Source organism: Rhamphochromis longiceps, linkage group LG16, assembly GCF_057381845.1.
Source record: "Rhamphochromis longiceps isolate RC_006_pf linkage group LG16, R_longiceps_female_GT1.1, whole genome shotgun sequence".
NCBI classification, from domain to species: Eukaryota; Metazoa; Chordata; class Actinopteri; order Cichliformes; family Cichlidae; genus Rhamphochromis; species Rhamphochromis longiceps.
The window spans coordinates 4,569,697-4,591,876 of NC_140572.1; the positions used below are offsets into that span (position 1 = coordinate 4,569,697).

General features: G+C 43.4%; 3 protein-coding genes and 1 long non-coding RNA gene across 4 annotated transcripts in view; 3 read left to right on the forward strand and 1 right to left on the reverse strand.

Moving 5' to 3' along the window:
* Positions 1-9,270, forward strand: part of LOC146650433 (protein NLRC3-like) — a 56,641-nt gene extending 47,371 nt beyond the window's left edge. Inside the window, exons 10-11 of the mRNA XM_085385462.1 lie at positions 1,153-1,199; positions 8,696-9,270. Of these exons, the coding sequence (XP_085241588.1) occupies positions 1,153-1,199; positions 8,696-9,255 (607 nt within the window). The 3' untranslated portion in view covers positions 9,256-9,270. The remainder of the gene's footprint in view (positions 1-1,152; positions 1,200-8,695) is intronic.
* The window catches only part of LOC146650428 (uncharacterized), a 387,448-nt gene that overhangs the window by 181,144 nt on the left and 184,124 nt on the right, over positions 1-22,180 (reverse strand). The gene's annotated exons all lie outside the window — the stretch shown is intronic.
* The window catches only part of LOC146650432 (protein NLRC3-like), a 241,341-nt gene that overhangs the window by 47,377 nt on the left and 171,784 nt on the right, over positions 1-22,180 (forward strand). The gene's annotated exons all lie outside the window — the stretch shown is intronic.
* Positions 1,799-22,180, forward strand: part of LOC146650434 (uncharacterized) — a 95,112-nt gene continuing 74,730 nt past the window's right edge. Inside the window, exon 1 of the mRNA XM_085385489.1 lies at positions 1,799-1,880. The gene's annotated coding sequence lies outside the window, so the exon portion shown is untranslated. The remainder of the gene's footprint in view (positions 1,881-22,180) is intronic.

The following is a 22,180-nucleotide window of genomic DNA, read 5'->3' on the forward strand; positions in this document are numbered from 1 at the left end:
TTAAGGTTCAAAAATTGAGGAAGGAGAGTACAAACAACCATGGTCCAGAAGATCTTGGTCAAACAATGATTTTAATGAATACACACGTGTGGGAAGCCAACTCTGTACGCAGACAGCAATTGATCTTCGACTTACTAAAAGCACAAACAATTATTTTATAACATCAGGGTTTGATTAATGACGCCCCTTCATGCGTCACAGATACATTTTATACATAGATCAGATCAACACCACAATGACTTTTAACACAGTTCGAAAGAACATCATCTTCTATTTTCATGGCCGGCACTTCCTTTCTACCTTTCAGTTCCTCTTTCTTGCCGAGACAACAAGAAACGGTTCCTCTTTTACCGAGACAATTTTGCAGTTACAGCCAGACATGACTAACCTCTCTCCTCTAAATAAATCTAACTAAAAGTGTGTGTGTGTGTGTGTGTGTTGACCTCACTCAGCCTCTATGTCACCTCTCGCACTTCTGACCTTTCACCAGACAGAGAGACAGAAGCCACTCTCGTATATGTAATAATCGAACCGAAACTATGGATATATCATCTACTAAATAAATGTTTTAATCAAGAACCTCTACTAAACATAATAACTGTGTGCATAAGCATCTTAAGGCCTTCTTAAAGCTATCTGTTACATTGTTAGAGCAATGATCAACTTGAATAACCTAGTAATTCAAATAGCCTCGTCCAACCCGCTGCTCAGAATAACCTAAGACTGCTTTCACTTCTGCAAACTCTCTGCAAGCCTATTTCCTGTCAGCCTGTGACTTTTAGCCTTTTCTGACAGACACACTGTTTAAACCTCTGAATGCAATATCCATGCTGCAGATTATATTATTCTTAATGCAATGGTAATGATGATAATTATTTAACAATAGCAGTAAAATAATTTCCCTGCTCCACACTTTCAATCCTGACCAGTCTTTATAGTCATTACTGTGTATGTTTCCTATTTTCTCTCTACTCTGTGCAGCACTTTGGCTCAAGCTGTTTTTAAATGTGCTGATAAATAAATGTAGATTTCTTTGAATAAAACAGTGGAGCCGAGCTTTGAGCTCAGTGTGTAACAGTGAGTGTGTGAGAGCCATGTAATGTCCATGTGTGCATGCTGACTGTGCTGCTCTGACCCCCCTCCTCCTTTCAGGGTGGAGCCTGCTGGAGTCCGATGGTTGAGACCAGGTCTGAGGAAGTGTAAGTGTGTTTTTAATGGGATTCATGAAAACAAAGCAGCACACATTCAACCATCTTCATCATGTCAGGAGTCATCATCAAAGTGTCTGTGATATCCTAAGACTAAGGAACCACGGAGACCATGTTTAGCTCACAGTACTTTCTTTATTACCAATCCTAAATTACCAATTTAGGACCAATCCCTGCCACAACATAACATTCCTCCCCCCTTAAACTGGAACTACTCTGTAGTTTTAATCACTACAGAAAATACCCAGAAACAAAAACTTCACCTTTATAAAAATGCAACAACCCCATCCCCAGCCTTTATTGAAATTTCACTCCGTAATAATGAACCTTTAGTCCAACAGTCTTAGGTTAACCTATAACAGTTCACCGTAATCATGGCACAAAGTCTCTCAGGTGCTCCGGCGGTCTCTTGGTTCTTTGCGATCGCCGTATCCCCGTGGCAGGTGATTCCAGTTAATCACTACTCTCCATATGTGGCTTCACCACTGGTGTAACTTGCACCTCCATGTGTCTCTCATCCTCGTCTCCTGTCTCAGCGCTGATGTTTGGGGCTGCCTTTGGGGGCTCGCCTGGGTGGCCTTCAGGCATTTCTGCTGCCAGGCACGGCTCCAGGCGGGCAAACAGCTGATCGACGTGACGCCTCACCACTGTCCCATTGCCCACCATCACCAAGTAAGAAACAGGCCCCGTCATCTCCTGTATAAGTCCTGGTATCCATTTGGGTCCTCCACCATAGTTTCTGGTATATACTGTGTCTCCAATAACAAACATGCGCTCCTTGGCATTTCTATCATGGTACAGTCTTTGGCTATCTTGTTTTGCTGTCACTTTCTGTTTCAAGTCAGGGTGTATGAGATCAAGAATACACCTCAACTTCCGGCCCATCATCAACTCAGCGGGAGACTTCCCTGTTGTGGACTGTGGTGTGATTCTGTAACAAAACAGAGCCCTGTTTAACTTGTTTGCCAGTGTGTCTCCAGTACTCTTTTTCATGAGTTCTTTGAACGTTTGCACTGCTCTTTCTGCTAACCCATTGGATGCTGGGTGATATGGAGCGGAGGTGACGTGAGTGATTCCGTTCTTTGCCATTTGCCTTTAGTTTGTGCACTTACAAAACACTGGGCATTATCTGAGACCACCATCTCAGGAAGGCTGTGCGTGCTGAAACAATTTCTCAGGCAGTCTATGGTTGCAGCTGCTGTAGCGGATGGAACTGTATACACATCTAACCATTTGGAGTGGGCGTCCACTATTACTAAGAACATTTTACCCAAAAACGGGCCAGCATAATCGATATGTATCCTTCTCCAGGGCTTTTCTGGCCACTCCCAGGGGTGTAGCGGTGCCTCTTGTGGCCTGTGTCTATGTTCTTGACATGTACTGCAGGACCTCACCTTGTCTTCAATGTCATTCTCCATATGCGGCCACCACATGTAGCTTCTGGCCAGGCCCTTCATGCGGCTCATTCCTGGGTGTGACTGATGTAGCTGTTCTAAAAGGGGGCGTCGACCTCGTTCTGGTATCACCACCCTCTCCCCCCACAGCACACACCCATCCTGCACACTCAGCTCCTGTTGTCTCTGTCTGTAGGGCTGAAAATTAGGATGCTGCGTAGTGGGCCATCCTCTCATAGCATACTCACGCACTCTGGAGAGTATGGGATCTTTGGTTGTCCATCTTTGCAGCTGCTCAGATGTCATCACGCCCTCCTGGTCCTGATCTACCATCAACACTTGGTCTTCAGCTGCCACCTCTTTAGGGAGGTTCTCTGGAAGAGGGAGACGACTCAGACCATCAGCATTACTGTTATTTTTGCCTTCTCTATATTTAATAACATACTCATAGGCTCTTAATAACACCGCCCATCGCATGATCCTCTGTGACGCCATCTGAGGGACGGCCTTCAACTCATGGAACAAACTTATCAATGGCTTATGATCCGTGATAATCATGAACTTCCTTCCGTACAGGTACTTATGAAAATACTGTACACCAAATATTACAGCCAATCCTTCTTTATCCAGCTGTGAGTAGTTCTTTTCTGCTGCATTCAGGGTACGCGATGCAAACCCAATGGGTTTTTCCTGACCATCTGGCATGCGGTGAGCTAGTACTGCTCCCACTCCATAGGGGGACGCATCGCAAGAAAGAGTTAAATCCTTTTGCGCATCATAGTGTACCAACACACTGCTTGACTGCAACAGTTCCTTTGATTTGCAGAAAGCCTTCTCCTGTGCTGGTCCCCAACACCATGGTTCCCCCTTTCTCAGAAGCTTGTGCAGTGGGGCCAACAGTGTGGACAAGTTTGGCAAGAACTTATTATAGAAGTTCAACAACCCCAAATAAGCTTTGAGCTCTGTCACTGATTTTGGGGGTGGCGCCTCCTGCACTGCTTTCACTTTTGCTGGCACTGGATGTAAACCGGTCTTATCCACCCGATGTCCTAAAAATGTCACTTCCTTCTCCATGAATTGACATTTGCTCCTTTTTAAGCGCAGGCCCGCCTCCTCCAAGCGCTGCAGCACTCCATCCAGTGTTTGAAGATGTTCTTTGTCATTCTTTCCCGTCAGGATGATGTCATCCAGATACACTGCGACATTGGTCAGACCTTGCAACACACTCTCCATGGTGCACTGAAACATGGCAGAACTTGAACTCACACCAAACGGCAACCTGGTGTATGTAAACAAACCCCTGTGTGTGTTCACTGTGACATACTTTCTAGATTCCTCATCAAGTACAACCTGTTGATATGCGTGACTCATATCTAACTTGGTGTATTTTTCTCCTCCCGCCAGCCCCGCTATCATGTCCTCCATTCGTGGAATGGGGTATTGTTCTACAGGCGACACCTTGTTAACAGTCAGTTTGTAGTCACCACAAATTCTGGCGCTGGAGTCTGGCTTTAGTATGGGTACAATGGGTGCGGCCCACTCTGAGAATTTCACTGGTTGGATGATCTTATCCTCCAACAGTCTCTCCAGTTCCTGCTCCACTTTCTTTTTCATAGCAAATGGAACTGATCGGGGCTTATAGAAGCACGGTTTGGCATCACTGGCTACATGTATCTTTGCTCCAAACCCCTTCAGCGTTCCCAACTCATCCTTAAACACTGTTTCACGTCTGGCCAGTATCCGCTGTAAGGCATCATCTCTGCCTTCTATCTTATGTACAGGTTGCCAGTCTAATTGAAGGGCCTTAATCCATCCCCGACCCATCAAACTAGTTCCAGCCCCTTCAACCACCACCAGATCCAGTTTTTTTTTACTGTCTCTGAATTCCACCTGCACTTGGGCTGCTCCCCACACAGGTACCTTGTGGCCTCCATACGTTCTCAGTTTGATTCCACACTTGTTTATTTTGGGTGCATTACTGCCTTCAAAAAGTTTTTTAAATGACTCCTTCGACATGATAGTGTAACCACAGCCTGTGTCTACTTCAAATGTCACATTCTGTCCATTTACTTTTAGCTTCTGTCTGATGGGTTCTTCCCTTGGGATGCTAATCTCCTCATGCACATTATATACAGTGGGGCAAAAAAGTATTTAGTCAGCCACGGCATCACCGGCCGTCTGCTGCGCTGCTGTGCTGACCAGCTAGCAGGGGTGTTCACTTACATCTTCAACGAGTCCCTGGCGAAGTCTGTGGTCCCCACATGCTTCAAAAGATCCACCATCATCCCTGTGCCCAAGAACAGCAAACCCTCATCCCTGAACGATTACCGGCCAGTTGCACTGACCTCGGTAGTAATGAAGGTGTTTGAGAGGCTGCTGAAGAACATCATCTCCTCCTCCATCCCAGACACTACAGATCCGCTGCAGTTCGCCTACAGATCCAACAGATCCACAGAGGATGCCATCGCCCACGTCCTACACACCACTCTCAGCCACGTGGACAAGAAACAGGGTAACTATGTGCGAATGCTGTTTGTTGATTACAGTTCAGCGTTTAACACAATAGTGCCCTGCAGACTGTTCACAAAGCTCAGGGATCTGGGACTTAACAGCCGTCTGTGTGCATGGGTGTTAGACTTCCTCACTGGCAGAACTCAGGTGGTGAGGGTGGGCAGGTGCTTCTCCAACAGCATCACCATCAACACAGGAGCACCTCAGGGATGTGTCCTCTCGCCACTGCTCTACTCCCTCTACACTTCAGACTGTGTGGCCACACATGGCTCCAATACCATTGTGAAGTTTGCTGACGACACAGTGGTGTTGGGTGCCATCTCCAACAACGATGAGGCGGCCTACATGGATGAAGTGAAGAATCTGGCATCATGGTGCCAGGACAACCACCTCCAGCTGAACGTCGGCAAGACCAAGGAGCTGGTGGTGGACTTCAGAAGGGGTCAGCACAGAGACTACAAGCCCATTATCATCAATGGAGCTCCAGTGGAGAGGGTGCAGTCCTTCAAGTATCTTGGTGTTCACATCTCCTCAGACCTGACATGGGCTGCCCACATTCAGGTCCAGACCAAAAAGGCTAGGCAGCGCCTGTATCACCTACGACAACTGAGGAAGTTCAGGGTCTCTCCAAAGATCCTCAGGATTTTCTATACAGGCGCTGTGGAGAGCATCCTCACACAGAACATGACATCGTGGTTCGGGAACAGCTGTGTGATGGACCAAAAAGCTCTCCAGAGAGTGATCCGTACAGCAGAACGCTGCTGCAGGATTGCTCTCCCCCCGCTTCAGGACACCTACACCAGGAGATGCCGGACTAGAGCAGCGCAGATACTGAAGGACCCGTCCCATCCTGGCAACAAACTGTTCCAACTTCTGCAATCTGGTAGAAGGTTCCGCATCATCCGGGCAAGGACAGAGAGACTCAAGAGGAGCTTCTATCCCCAAGCCATCCGTGCCCTAAACACACACACCCGCCCTCTCACATCATCTATAATTGACTGAGTCAGGACTCTTCCAGACACTAAACCAAGGCACAATGTACATTTCAATTCCTTTAATTTTAAATATGTTTATATTGTCTATCCTGTAAAATAGTCAGATGTCTATTCATATTAATGTCTTCTCGAGAGCAGTGATGTTTTGGGGCTGTCGCCGAGCAACACGGACTTTCAACTCCCGCCACAGATTTTCTATGGGGTTGAGGTCTGGAGACTGGCTAGGCCACTCCAGGACTTTCAAATGCTTCTTACGGAGCCACTCCTTTGTTGCCCGGGCGGTGTGTTTTGGATCATTGTCATGTTGGAAGACCCAGCCTCGTTTCATCTTCAAAGTTCTCACTGATGGAAGAAGGTTTTGGCTCAAAATCTCACGATACATGGCCCCATTCATTCTGTCCTTAACACGGATCAGTCGTCCTGTCCCCTTGGCAGAAAAACAGCCCCATAGCATGATGTTTCCACCCCCATGCTTCACAGTAGGTATGGTGTTCATGGGATGCAACTCAGTATTCTTCGTCCTCCAAACACGACGAGTTGAGTTTATACCAAAAAGTTCTACTTTGGTTTCATCTGACCACATGACATTCTCCCAATCCTCTGCTGTATCATCCACGTGCTCTCTGGCAAACTTCAGACGGGCCTGGACATGCACTGGCTTCAGCAGCGGAACACGTCTGGCACTGCGGGATTTGATTCCCTGCCGTTGTAGTGTGTTACTGATGGTGACCTTTGTTACTTTGGTCCCAGCTCTCTGCAGGTCATTCACCAGGTCCCCCCGTGTGGTTCTGGGATCTTTGCTCACCGTTCTCATGATCATTTTGACCCCACGGGATGAGATCTTGCGTGGAGCCCCAGATCGTGGGAGATTATCAGTGGTCTTGTATGTCTTCCATTTTCTGATGATTGCTCCCACAGTTGATTTTTTCACACCAAGCTGCTTGCCTATTGTAGATTCACTCTTCCCAGTCTGGTGCAGGTCTACAATACTTTTCCTGGTGTCCTTCGAAAGCTCTTTGGTCTTGGCCATGCCGGAGTTTGGAGTCTGACTGTTTGAGGCTGTGGACAGGTGTCTTTTATATGGATGATGAGTTCAAACAGGTGCCATTCATACAGGTAACGAGTGGGGGACAGAAAAGCGTCTTACAGAAGACGTTACAGGTCTGTGAGAGCCAGAGATTTTCCATGTTTGAGGTGACCAAATACTTATTTTCCACCCTGATTTACGAATAAATTCTTTACAAATCCTACCATGTGGATTCATGGATTTTTTTTTCACATTCTGTCTCTCACAGTTGAAGTGTACCTCTGGTGCAAATTACTGACCTCTGTCATCATTTTAAGTGGGGGAACTTGCACAATCGGTGGCTGACTAAATACTTTTTTGCCCCACTGTATAGTCACACTCGCCTTTATGTGGTGCATTTCAGCTCCTTCTTCCTCACTCTCCACATTCTCCTCTTCCAAGAAATGGGCTTGTTTACCTTGTCTGCCACGCCCTCCTTTTTGTTCCATTTTCATTCGGCAGACCTTTTTTATGTGTCCCACCTTTCCACAGTTGTGGCATTTTTTTGAAACAAACCTGCAGTCCTTGGCCACATGATTTAGCCCTCCACATCTGTAGCACTTCCTGACAACCTGTTGTGATGTTGAGCCGCCGTCCTCCATCTTGTTCACCGCTCCTAATCCTTTAGTGAATCGCGACTGTTCCGTCATGCTCTTCAAATCCACAATGTCTGTTAGCAGCTTCCATTGCTTGAGCAAACTTCAGCGCCTTTTCAAATGTTAGCGAATCCTCTGCTAACAATCTGCGCTGTATTCTGTCGTCGCTTATTCCACATACTAAACGATCCCGCAGCATCACCGTCAGGGAGTCTCCAAAGTTACAGTCCTGTGCGAGCTTCCTCAGCTGCGCTACATAATCGCCCACACTTTCCTCCGGCCTTCTATTCCGTGTGTTAAACTTCCACCGCTGCACAATTTCACTCAGCTTAGGATGAAAATGATTGTTCAATAATCCCACCAACTCAGCATAAGAACGATCCCCTGGCTTGACCGGACTGAGTAGGTTCCTAATCAGGGCATAGGTCTGTGCGCCCACGCAACTCAACAGTACCGCTCGCTTCTTCTCCTCCTCCTTAACATCATTCGCCACAAAGAAGTAATCCAAAATCTCACAATATTCCTCCCAGGATTGCAGCTCGCTGTCGAACGGTGCCACCGAGCCCAAAGTGGTAGCCAGTATTCCACACCGAGGGTTACGCTCCGCTTCCAACAGATGCTAGTGCTGTACCAGTTGCCAACCTCAGTTCATAAGTCACTTATCACGGTGTAACTTCACAGCAAAACCTGGCTTTTACTCTCGTCGCCATATGTGATATCTAAGACTAAGGAACCACTGAGACCATGTTTAGCTCACAGTACTTTCTTTATTAAGAGAACCGGGGCATGCGCCCCACAGACTGGAAACTCTCCAACAACTGTTGCCCCCTGGTGAACCAATCCCTGCCACAACATAACAGTGTCAATCAATGAACAGATGATGGATCAATAACTGCAGCTGGATTGTGTTTGTTCTCTCCATCAGATTCCTGTCAACTCACAATCGACACAAACACAGTGAACACAAACCTCCAACTGTCTGACAACAACAGGAAGATGACACTTCTGAAGGAGGTTCAGTCATATCCTGATCATCCAGACAGATTTGATGAGTATGAACAGCTGCTGTGTAGAAATGGTCTGACTGGTCGCTGTTACTGGGAGGTCGAGTGGAGAGGAGGCGTTTTTATATCAGTGAGTTACAGAAGCATCAGAAGGAAAGGAGACAGTGCTGACTGTGTGTTTGGACGCAATGATCAGTCCTGGAGTCTGTACTGCTCTGATGATGGTCCTCGTTGTCTCTGGCACAATGACATACAAACATCCATCCATCAAACATCCTCCTCCTCCTCCTCCTCCTCCTCCTCTGTCTCTAACAGAGCAGCAGTGTATGTGGACTGTCCTGCTGGCACTCTGTCCTTCTACAGAGTCTCCTCTGACACTCTGATCCACCTCCACACCTTCAACACCACATTCACTCAAACTCTTTATCCTGGGTTTTGGTTCAGTTCCTTGTTTCCTGGTTGCTCAGTGTCCCTGTGCTGAGTGGAGTGTAAAGAGTGTCTCCTGTTACAGAAACACTCTGACTGTTGAACAGATAGTTCAGTCTGTACATGTCTGTCTCTTTCACTCACAAACACGTTTTCAGATTCATGGATTCAATCAGTTGATGTTTGAAACTCTTCTCAATGATTCCTTGTAAACTTCTTCCTCAGTCACAAACAAACAGGAAGTGATGTCACATGTGTTCCTGTCCACACAGCAGAATGAGTCTATTGCTGACAGTGATGTACAAACAGAGTGAGCATTTCTGAGGCCCAAAATAAACTGAGTAGTTCACTGAATGAATAATGGACTGTGAGCTCAGTTCCTTCATCATTAGTATGGATTATATATGTATATGTATTATATTAGTATCATATATATCAGGTGCTGCTGCTTTCAGTCATTGTGCAAATGTGCTGTTTGTAAGCTTGTAAAGCTGCAGTCAGCTGAGACTGAAGAAGTCACCTGATCAGTGAGCAAACTTTTCTGAAAACGTCCAGATGAACAGAATCAACCTTTTGGGATCAGCCAGCAATGCAGCATCATTGTTGTTCAGCTTCAGAGGTTTGCAGGAATGAACTGATGACCAGAAACAGCTGCAAAGTCCAAGAAAATACCAGCTGGAGTTCAGCTGCATTTGAAGAAGTCAAAGAAAAGTAAGGATGGCAAAGGGCGACGTTTTCTTCCAAAGAGCTGCAAACATGGTCGACGCCTCATTAGAAGAATCATCTGGACATTTGTGAGGAACTCTAACCAAGAAAGCAACGTCACACAGATCCAACAGACAGTTTCCATGACTGCAAGTGTTGAGTGGAAAAATGCTACATTGCATTATTGCATCCTCTCACCACAGGAGGCGCTGTTGGCACCACTGATTGCTGATCAGCTGTTCTCTGATGATCTGATTGATACTGTGAATAACGGGACTCACTGAACTCTGTGACACAGTGAAGATTACAGAGTTTAACTTCACCCTTTAAGACTGACCACAGAACCAAGTCCGCCAGAGCTTTTGTTATATTTTTACATGCTGTGGAGCCATTTGTGGGAGCATTTCAAGTTGCTATACATCAATACAACTGTTATAGCCCTAATTTCAATAATATGTATGCATTAAGTCCATAGTAACTACATAAACTGCAAAAAAAACTCTTCTCATCCATCTCTGTGTGTATCAGGATACATTTGGTTCATAATACACAGAAAAATCAGAGTTATTACCTGTAATAAATGTGAAAGATTCCTGCAGTGATAACCAGGCAGGACTGAAACACATCCAAGCTGTCACCACGGTAACAGCACCGCCCATCCACAGGTGAGGGGAGGAGCAAAAAGAGGGACTTTGACCATTTTATACTAAAAACACTCAACTAATGTTTCTAATATGAAACAAATAAGCCCACATTAATGTGAGCGTTTATTAAATAATAATAATGATGATTTCCTCCTGATCTCATTTCCACAGCAGAGAAAACTGTGGTGTATATTGAGGTGGAGGGTGTGGTCTGTGGCTCAGGTGTAGAGTGAGGGTGGGGTGCACCACAGCAGCATGCTGGGACTGCTGAGGGTGGAGGAGGGAGTGATGATGACATCAGAGCTGCAGCACAGAGACCAGTGAACACACAGTCTGTTCATCTTTGCATAGATACAATATACAGCACAATATTGAATGACAGACACGCTGTGGGAGCTTCCACAGATACACTGACGTCAGCATCCAGAGTCCTCCTGCTGCTCCCCCCTCAGAGCCCCGTGATCAGCACCAACACATTCAGTTAGATGACAGAGTCCAGCTGCAGCTAGAATCAGCTCCCCTCTGTGAACAACAGCACAGCGTCAGTGTTTCACACTCAGTGAAAGGAGGAAACAGCAGAAGAACACCATGTGTGCTACGTTTCCCAGGACACACTACAAACTGCACAAATACAGAGCAGCACGTGGAAGGACCTGGAGCTGCATTTACAGAGCTGCAGACAGCGTGATGTCCTGTATGGACAGGTGGAAGGAACCAAGTCCTCAGCTGGAACACTCGTGTTTGTCCACAGACAGGAAACACAGCAGGAAACTTCCTCACAGAAGTGCAGCTCATGGATAACACACTTCCTGTCAGTCAGAATGAGGCTGCAGCCAAACACAGAAAGGTGTTTTTGTCCAGATGAGCCCAGAGAAGAAACACGAGTGTTCACAGACATCAGAAGCTCAGAGAGGTGAAACATGAGGTTGGAGTCCTCGTCAGCATCCAGAAGAGCTGCTGTGAAACCCTGAGTACTCATGACAGACTCTGATGGCACAAACACATCATGATTCAAACAGAAAGACAAACATGGAGCTCCTGATCCTCCTGCATGAGAACAAGCTGACATGAGCGCTGTGTCTGAGAGTGTCTCCCTGTCACAGTGACAATAACACAGCTGCTGCTCACAGTCATTAAACTGACCTGAGGTCAGCTGTGCTCCTTACATATGAACCATGTGACCTCACATCAGTGCTGTGGATGACTGTAGTCATAGAAGAGTAGAGCTGTAGCAGGTGGTGTGAGGAGGAGGTGGTGTATTCTAGTTAACGCAGTACTGAAACACTCCAGCAGAGGGCGCTGTTAAGTCCTTATTGTAACACAGTTACTGTGTGCAGTTAGACTTCATACATAATCTGCACTTATTTCCATCAGACATGCTGTCAGTAAATGATTGGTTTCTATTGATTCTACTTCCTGTTGACTCGTTTGATGACAGTGAAACAATCACAGCTGATTGTGTGATGATGTAAACTGTCACTGTTACATTCAGTGTGTGTGACATAATGTTAGTGCAGGCTGATAACAGCCTGGTTCTGTTAGAAACACATGAACGTGTCCATAGATCAGTGTGTGTTTAACATGAGAGCTTCAGCCCTGCTGATGTGTTAAATAAAGACATGCAGGAAAACTGATGAGACTCTGAAATAACTCTTTATATTTATAATGTAACTCTGCATCAAAAGAACAACAAAGGATCCCAGACAGGTTTCTGTGAACAAAGACCATTCTGATGTTTCTGTGTTTCTAACACTTTGACATTATTAGTAAACAGACTGCAGTGAGCAGCATTTATAAAGAGCTTCTATATAAAGATATGACAGCTGTTTGACAAGTTTATCACTCTGTGTTTGGACCTGATCAGTCCAGCTGTTTACTTGAAACATGTTCATTTACCTGTTCTGTTATATTCATGTTCTTGTCTCTGTTGAAAACACATTTTAATGTCCCTCAGATTTTTCTCCCAGATGAATAAATATAAAAATGACACAAACTGACTGCAGCTACTTTTTGTCCTTTCTGTCAAAAACCTTCATGTGACTCATGAGAGACACGTTTCAGCTGTTTGTGACAGATCAGAGGCCAACAAGTCATTTATAACACTTTCCATCATTGTTTAAAGTTCTCAGTGTTTCTGTGTTGCTGCGTATAGGATCTCCCAGCATCATCACTGTGCTGTCCAATCATTGTGTGCGAGGTTACCCTTATAGTGCGATGTGTGTTTGCACAAAGAGAAGCATGTGTGTCAAATATAAATAAGCACAGAACAGAAACAGCTGCTCGTTTCTTCTGTTTAGAGTCAAGTTAGTGTTTTGTGTCTTTGTTTGAGGCCTGATGTCGAGCAGAGGTGTGTGTAACTGCACTGGTCTGTTATATGTGTGAAGTGTGTGCTTCTCTTCAGCATCATCTTTGTCACTGCTGATTCCTTTGTGTCATCATGTGTTGAGAAGAGAGAACAGTTATAACGGAGGAGCAAAAGGAAGCCCTGAAATCTGCATCAACAAGGAAGTGTTGGCTCACCAGTGATCCCAGCAGAGCCACTGGTTTGGCTCCAGTTGTTCTAGATTCAATGATGTTGTTGCTACAGATACATGTCAGCATCTTTATTGTAGTAAAGTCTTGTAATGTGAAGATAGAAACAAGGCAGCAAACAGCTCCATGATCTGATCTTAATGATGTTGTTTTTATTCCTGTCTGTCAGAACTGGATTGGAAACTATCAAAGGTCTAAAAACAGCCTCGACCCTCCCACAGAGCAAACTTTACACACGTCATCTTTCAGCTACAATCTTTGTTGCAGGGATCTTCTGCCAAACAAGGCTGAGAGAAGATTTCTTACAGCTGTCATGTTGATGCTGTTTCAGTCTTTGGGCAAACACACTCATATATTCGGGCTGATATCAGGGCTGCACAAGTTCTTTGTGTTTGTGATCATGAATAACAGAAGTGTGCCTGTTGAAGATCATGTTTCTACATTATTATATGTCCTGTTATTGTTCTGTGTTATATTCAGCTTTCAGCATCCTTTCCCAGCCCCCTGTTACACCATCCATACAAAGCCAATCTGACTGTGAGCCAATGTGTTTGTTTGTGTTGGATCAATAGATTTGACAGACTTGGTTCATCCAGAGGGAAACAGTCCAAATTCAGATCTAATGAAATGATGGAGGCTGTTTCCTACCACGGTGCTGATGTGTGACTAACAAGGTCCATGGTCTCCAGCAGACAAGCGCCTGGAATGAGGTGAGCTGAGTGTTGCTTTGGTGGGTCTGTGCCCATGTCATGCATCAGGATTCATGTTGGCAATAGTTCATATCTCTGTTCTTCAGCCTTCATCACAAAGCTGTGAAGGAAAAACAAACATCTAACAGGATCTGATGGATGCAAAGTCCACTGAGCTCTTTGTCATTTACAAACTTGTCCAACCAACAAGAGCACAGATGAAAAACACAGTGACAGTTACAGGATTTTGCCATATATGAGCATAGATGACTTTCATATAGATTTTCAATGCAGGCTTTTGGTGAGCCGCTGGGTTCTGTCTAATAATCATCTCAGCATTTTACAATAGAACAGCTCTTTATCATCTCTGCATTTATTGTTATTGGACATGAAACAAGGAAGCTGTTTCTCATTGGATGTTAGTTTCATGTTCATCAGGATCATTTTCTAAAGAGCTGATATTGAGACCATTTACTGCACTGGCTGCACATCCTGTCTACATTTCTCTGTGTGTGCTGTGTTTAGACTCACAGAGAAATGACTCAACCAGCTGTGTTTGACTCCTTTGACTATATGAAAGGTCAGTGTGTGTCTGCACACAGACTGTTGTGTTGGACTGTTATTCAGTTGTCTGCTGAATGTTTTCAAATGTCTGCATCTCAGCTGTGATGAGGCTGGGGGTCATGGGAGGCCACCGTAGCAGCCTCTTCAACATCATGACATCATCATAAATGCTGCTGGACTGTCTGATGGGCTGACGGTGAAAAAGCCGTCGGGAAGGAAACAGAAGACATTTCAGAGGCTGCAGCAGATTTCTTTGATTCGGGGCCTTTTTCAGCTTTATTGGACAGAGCAGTGAAGATAAGTGACAGCAAAGCAGAGAGAAAGGGGGCGTGGCCCGGGTCAAAGCCAGGCCAGCTGCTCTCCACCTCGTGGTCACCTGCTCATCCTAGTGAGCTCCACCAGCAGCCCTTTCACACACTTTACACTGTCAAACACTGTGTGTGGACCTCAGCTAACAACAGGCTACATTTAAGTCTGGACTACATGCTTTTATATTGTTTTTATTCCATCAGCAGCTCAACATCATGAGCAGCTTTGACATAAAGACATCAAACTCAAGCTGACTTTAAACTACTTTTAATACAGGGGCTCAAAAACAACAACATCTTTATTATATATCAGGACAGAAAGACATTTCATCTCAAAGGGAAACAGCTTTATTTGGAATAACCAGCACTATCAACTGGTTTGGGATCTCCACCAGTTTCATGTCTTTGCAGCTTCTCCAACAAAGTTCCTGTAAAATCAGCATGTTTGTCTTTATTGGTTTGATAGTGATTGATTATTCAGTCCCAATCTGCTGTCATCTAAAGAACAAAATGATGTTTCTATGAGTCACAAAGCTCCAGATGTTGTCGGCTTCACAAAGAAAACAAAGAACTTAAACACAAAGTGTTTGGAGCCAAAATGTTCCCAAGCTGCTCTTTTTGAAATGGCAGAGGTACAGTGGTGTCTAACAGCACACTGTGGAAGGCAAACATGTTATTGTTGGATGAAACTTCATGAATCCTTTGTAGATTTGAGCTGTTGGAGCCTTTCTTTTCTCTTCAGGTGTACAGATGCTGAGGAGGCAGGTGAAGCAGGTGGAGCTGTTGTGATGCTGCAGAGGGTGTGTCTTAGTAACTCTGTGAGGCAGAACTGGATCCAACATTGTGGATGTGTTGATGTTGGAGCCATTAAGAGTCTCTGGCCACACTGTAGGATTTCCCTTTGATCCACTGTGGGGGCATTTTGGAGTCTGTCAGTGAAACTCTTCATGTTTGTGTTTGACTCCAGTTTATAGAAACAGAGAAATGTGTCATGCTTTTGTTCGGCCTCCACAAATACACACATTTGTTCATTGGTTGGACTTTTTGGAAGGAGACACATTGAAAACCATGTTAATAAGATCTTGTTGTTTCCTGTGGATCCGACACAGAGAGTGGACTTCAGACAGAAAGCGTGGAAGAGATTTTAGAGGCCGTGTGTGGCAACAGGAAGTTTCTGTGTGTTTGCTGATCTTACATGTGGAAAACAACACGTGATGTTTGTGAAGTCCTACAATGATCATTGTTCTCACAGCATTTTGAGTGGGAACAGTTCAAACTGGGAGTAGTGGGAGTTATTTACTGATTGAAACAAGCTGAATGTTTCTGTGACGATGAAGATCAGCAGCTCAGCTGATCAATGAACTGACATCTATCAGTCGTTTCATGAGATGAAGTCATCAGCAGACATTTGTTCTGACTGTGTGATGAATGTCAGAAGGTCAGGGCTCTGCTTTAGTCACTGCTTGATGATCATTGGCTCATTGTTGAATCCAGGGCCCAGTCTGACCTCTGACCTTTGCTGCAGGTCTTCTGTGTTATCTCCACTTTCATGTCTGATCTTCTGCTGTATCGTCCAAAATAAACATCTGGATCATTTCCAACACTTCAGCAGATCTTTAGTTTGGGCAGTGCAGCACAGAATAACACATATTGTACTATACTGCCCACTTCCTGATCTTATTGGATCTGTGTGTGAGGTTGGTGAAGGAAACACATGTTTACTGAGTGAGTCGCTGCCATTAGGAACTAGTTTTTATATCACAGCCTGGAAATCACACAGGACCATTTCTGCAAGTGAAAAGTCGTCATTGGAGGAAAATGACTGTGTAGTTTGTGCGACTGAAGACTTGTCCCAACTACATGTGCTGCTGACCTTTGACCTTTCCTTTAGGTGCACAGAGGAGTCTGTGGAAACATCCAGAACTGAGGCAGTGCTACAGATGTCTTCAAATAAAGTGGTGTATTATCCATGTTTTCTATGGATCACATCCAGTATCCTGATCTAACGAGCCCCCTTTTTGTGGATTTTAGAGCCTCTGACTTTTGCTGCGTCTCATTTCAAGCACAAGAGCAAGAAGTGGATGAAGAAATGGGGCGAGTGGGGTCAGTGTGGTGCATGTCAGCTGTGCTCACACATGCTTTCACAAAGAACATGTGTGTTCATCGGCAGCATTAAGGTGCACTTTAATCTTCATAATAATAAAGAATTCTGACTTTATTCTTCTGAATCCTCACAGTCATGTTGCAGCTCTGCTCTGCTTTAAGAAAATGTTCTACCAGGATGTTACTTTCCTAAACGTGTTCTCCAAATGTTCCAAAGACTTTGTTCTAAGTAGTTCTACATGATGAAACATCCACACTAAGTTTAAGAAGGACACACAAACACCATCTGTCCTTTCATCATGTGTACAAACGTGTTCAGATGTCAAATGTACCGTGAATGGATGCAAATGTGGATCGTTCCAATAAAATGAGACAGTTTTGTAAGTGGATCACAGTCTGAAGTTCATTAAAACCTATAAGAACATGTTATTCAAACCAATTTTATCCAACAGGAAGAAGCATCAGGGGAACAGGAAACATTCAAACATGTTTACTGTAAGAACTGCACAAAGGAAGGAAACACAATCCTACACACGAGCACTTTAAAATGGACATTTAGCTTTTCAAACATCAGGGAGCTGCAATAACAACACTGAGCCCATTCTGATCAGACTGAAAGATTTATAGAGATTTATCCATGTGGTGGAAAAGGATTTGATATCAACATAGATGCAGATTAGCAGGAGCATTTTCTTCATATTGATTTAGAGTTCAGTACCAGGAATATGTAGAATTAACATCTGTGTGCATGACGAGTGATGACAATTCAAAGTCAGCCTTTCAAAGGATGTCAGAATTGGTGTCTCTATCTGTGACTGTCCCAGAGGAACCTACCTGAGGGATTATTACAGATCTGTCTATATAGAAAGACTTGCATTGATTCACAGTGTACAATTCTTTCTAATCTATTAACATCTTCCTCCAAATCCTGTTTCTGCTGTTTAATGACATATGTCTGAATACAGACAGTGGAAAAATGTCAGTTTTAGTTTTACTGGATCTCAGTGCAGCATTTGATACAGTTGACCACAACATATTACTCAAACGACTGGAGAACTGGACAGGTCTTTCAGGAACTGTACTAAACTGGTTCAAAACATACGTAGAAAACAGGAAATACTTTGTATCAATAGGTAACTTCACATCTGAGCAGACAAGTATCACATGTGGAGTTCCCCAAGGTTCCATCTTGGGACCCCTTCTGTTTAACATTTACATGCTCCCACTGGCACAGATTATAAAGAACAACAAAATAAACTGTCATAGCTATGCAGATGACACACAAATATATATCACAATGTCACCAGGAGACCAAGGCCCCGTACAATTTTCTCCAGCTAAACAAAAACAAAACTGAGGTAATAGTCTTTGGCGCCAAAGAAAAACGATTACAGGTCACCAGAGAACTTCAATCTATACATCTAAAAACCACAAACCAGGCGAGAAATTTGGGTGTAGTGATGGATGCAGACCTAAACTTAAAAAAACACATTAAGACAATAACAAAGTCAGCTTACTATCGCCTCAAGAATATTTCAAGGATAAAAGATCTGATGTCTCAACAGGACCAGGAAAAACTAGTCCATGCATTCATCTTTAGTAGGCTTGATTATTGTAACAGCATCTTTACAGGTCTACCTAAAACATCAGTCAGACAACTACAGCTCATTCAGAACTCTGCTGCTCGAGTCCTCACTAAGACCAAAAAAGTGGACATCCGTCCAGCTCTGAGGTCTTTACACTGGCTGCCTGTCCGTCAGAGGATAGACTTTAAAGTTCTGATGCTGGTCTATAAAGCTCTGAATGGTTTAGGACCAAAATACATCAGTGACCTCCTGACCCAGTATGAACCTTCCAGATCCCTCAGGTCATCTGGATCCGGTCTTTTATCAGTTCCCAGAGTCAGAACCAGACACGGAGAAGCTGCATTCAGCTTTTATGCTCCTTATATCTGGAACAAACTCCCAGAAAGCCTCAGATCAGCTGAAACACTCAGTTTATTTAAATCCAGGTTGAAGACTCACCTGTTCTCAGCTGCATTTGAATAAAGCACCAAATCCACACTTTTAAGCTTAAATTTCAAAACTTACATTTAACTACTGATTTTATCTACTGTTCTGATCTGTTTTGATTTTATATACTGTTTTGTTTGTTTGTTTGTTAATTAGTTAGTTAGTTTGTTTGCTTGTTTTAATCAATTTTAAATCATGCTTTTTATTTGTTTTTGTTTCTAATGTCTCTGTAAAGCACTTTGAATCACCTTGTTGTTGAATTGTGCTATACAAATAAACTTGCCTTGCCTTGCCATCAGAAGGGCTCAAACCTCCTGCTGTTTCTACTGGACCATAAATTCTACTTTATGATCATCTTCAAAAATAAAAACGTGAGTTTATTTGTGAACTCTGTGAAATGTGTCTGATGTTTAGTTTGAACCAATCCTGTGTCAGCCGCAGCCACATCATTGCCACACATACAAATGGGTGCGTTCCTGTTTAGACCTGCTGGCTGTCAATGGGCTTCATTCCATTTCAGACTGCCGGTGGTCGGCTGTGATCTAAACTCAACATGGCTCCTGTGTTAGAAGAGCCTCTGATTTTAAACTTTGCACATTTAATAGTTTCTTTCCAACACTGTGGAGCTACCAGCCCAGTATATGTAGCCACAGTAGATGGAGTTATCAAGCTGACTGACAAACATCAGGACTCATGTGATTACTACATGTGGACCTTTCATAGATGGATCCAAGTGCAGATTCAACTCTGCATCACATTTGACTTCAGCTGTTACACACTTTCTAGCTGTGTCACTTCCTGCTTTTTGGATCAGATAGTTTATCCATGACCACAAATGTTTGGCTGCATGTTTTTATCATCTATATTTCCAGTCTTCATACAGCCGATATTTCATGTGAACTCCAACCTGCCAGCTGCCATCATGTTTTCAGGGTTCATTCAGTGTTGAAATGTAGGACAAACAGCAGCACATTAGTGATGGGATTTCCGGCTCTTTTTAGAGATCCGGCTCTTTCGGTTCGGCTCACTAAAAAGAGCCGGCTCTTTCGGCTCCGAACCGGCTCTTCAGGTTGTTTTGTTGCTTTAATTAATTTATTATTAACAATAATATAAAATTATGCACAAAAGGAATTACTAACGTAAAAACAAGTGGTTTTATTTATATATGTTTATATATAAATATATGCGGTGGCCCCTAGAGACAAAACACGTACAAACTCCAAAACACATTTCTAGCATGAACTGAACTTCCAAAGCAGAGCTACTAGATCACTTAAATTACACAATTGAAAGCATGTGTGTATTGTTTGTGTATTTATACACAGGCACTCATATATATATTCAAATAATTTAAAAAAAAGTTCATTTACCTGTTATTACCACACACCAAATCCGGTCGTTGGTACTTGCTGGCTTGTGTAGCCACAAGATAACAAAGGCTCAACACTGCGCCCAGCATCCTGGAGCACTTCTGTTGTCTTTTGTACGTGTTTTGAGTTTTTATGTGCTTCTGAGTTTTTATATGCTTCTGAGTTTTTACGTGCTTCGGAGTTTGTACGTGTTTTTACGTGTTTTTGGAGTTTTTACGTGTTTTGGAGTTTGTACGTGTTTTTACGTGTTTTGGAGTTTGTACATGCTTCAGAGTTCGTACGTGATTTGAAGTTTGTATGTGCTTTGTCTCTAGGGGCCACCGTAAATATACTTTTATTTATTCACTCCACATAAAATGTAATAAATAAATCATATAATACAAAAATCAACTATTCACATTTCAAGTTTTAACTATTTAAATTTTCAGCTTTCTCCTTTCACAAATTTAAAGTGAAAAGAACACAAAACACTGCAAACCACAACACAATTAAATATAAATTATAATATGAAAACTAAAAGAACATGCATATTCTCTGTCATATGGACCTGCATGAATAAACTTTCTCAATCCTTTATCATCTGCAACCGAAAATAGTTGTGGATGATTACTATACCTTTCTAATGTTGTTGTCCCTGCCTCTCTTTCTCTCTCTCTCTGGCTCTGTTCCTGTGCTACTGAGTGTAACTACCGCCCCTCCCCCCTCTGCCCAGCGTAAAGCACAAGGCTCGCGTGCAGAGTGAAGCGGAAAAAAAGTGCGAGAGAGAGGCTGAGAGAAAGAAAAAAAAAAAAAAAAACCCACGTGACGGCTCGCGATAAGGAGCCGGCTCGCGTCGTTCACGTCAAAGAGCCGGCTCTAAGAGCCATTTCGTTCGCGAACGACCCATCACTACAGCACATGTTCTCTAAATGTTTGCTGCAGTCATTTTAAATGAAGCTGATACTACATGAGACATTTTCCATATTTACTGTCTTTGAACAGAGAATAATAAAGCCATCAAACATATACAGGCTGTGCAAATACAAACTTCTGTGGTGCATTTGATGACCTGCAGAGGAGAACAAGTCGGGCTTTTCAGCCCTAACACAACCTCTTTGTTCTCAATACTACAAAACCTTCAAAGGCTGATATGCAAGTTTGCATGAATCACCAACACAGTTGTGTTTGTTTCTAGTATAGTTATAAATAAGCTGATCAAATATCTGCTGACTGATTAGATCCAGTATCTATTACAGATGAACTGGATATCACAGCGCATGTTGTTAATCCGTCATATCAAACTAAACCGTGTTGCTGGTGTAAATATCCTCCAATAAAGTCAGATGAGGGCTACTGTTGCCAGGTAACGATGATGTCACACTGGATCTTCTGATCTTTAGCATCGTAGCGCTCGGAGTCTGATGTTGGCTCATGTGTTGTTAAACACCAACATGACGTTCTACTAGTCAAGGCCTCACCTTCACCCACTGATGCTGATCACACAGACCCACTAATAGAACTGTTTTATCAGGTTTAAGCAGCGTCAGCATTAATGTCACATTTAATCAGACCACATTTACATTACAAGCCCACTACAACCATATGGAACTCCAAAGTGTTCAAAATTAAATAAATAAATAAGTCATGATGAAATAAATAACTATGTGAATAAATGAGACACAGATATGTAATGTGAGAATGATATTGTGAAATAATTGAACACATTTTGAAAAGAAGCTCATTATTGTGAAATATATTGCATTCTGCTATATAAATTTACTTATTATTGTGAAATATTATTTCATGATCATTATTTTTCACAATAACAGAGTTTATTCCTGAGGCATTTTATTTATTCCCAGCCATTTTTAATCCAAAATGTCCTTTTTTTCAAAGTCAGTCTTTATTTCAAAATCCCGTTTTTCCCAATGGCCTATTTATTTCATTATTATTACACATTATTTGACCACGAGCAATCTTTTCTGGTTTGACGCCGTCTTTGTAGCCAGAAACCAGCTCTCTCCTCGGCTTCCTCCACTACACGCTTCCCCCACGCCAGTCTCCTCCGTCACTA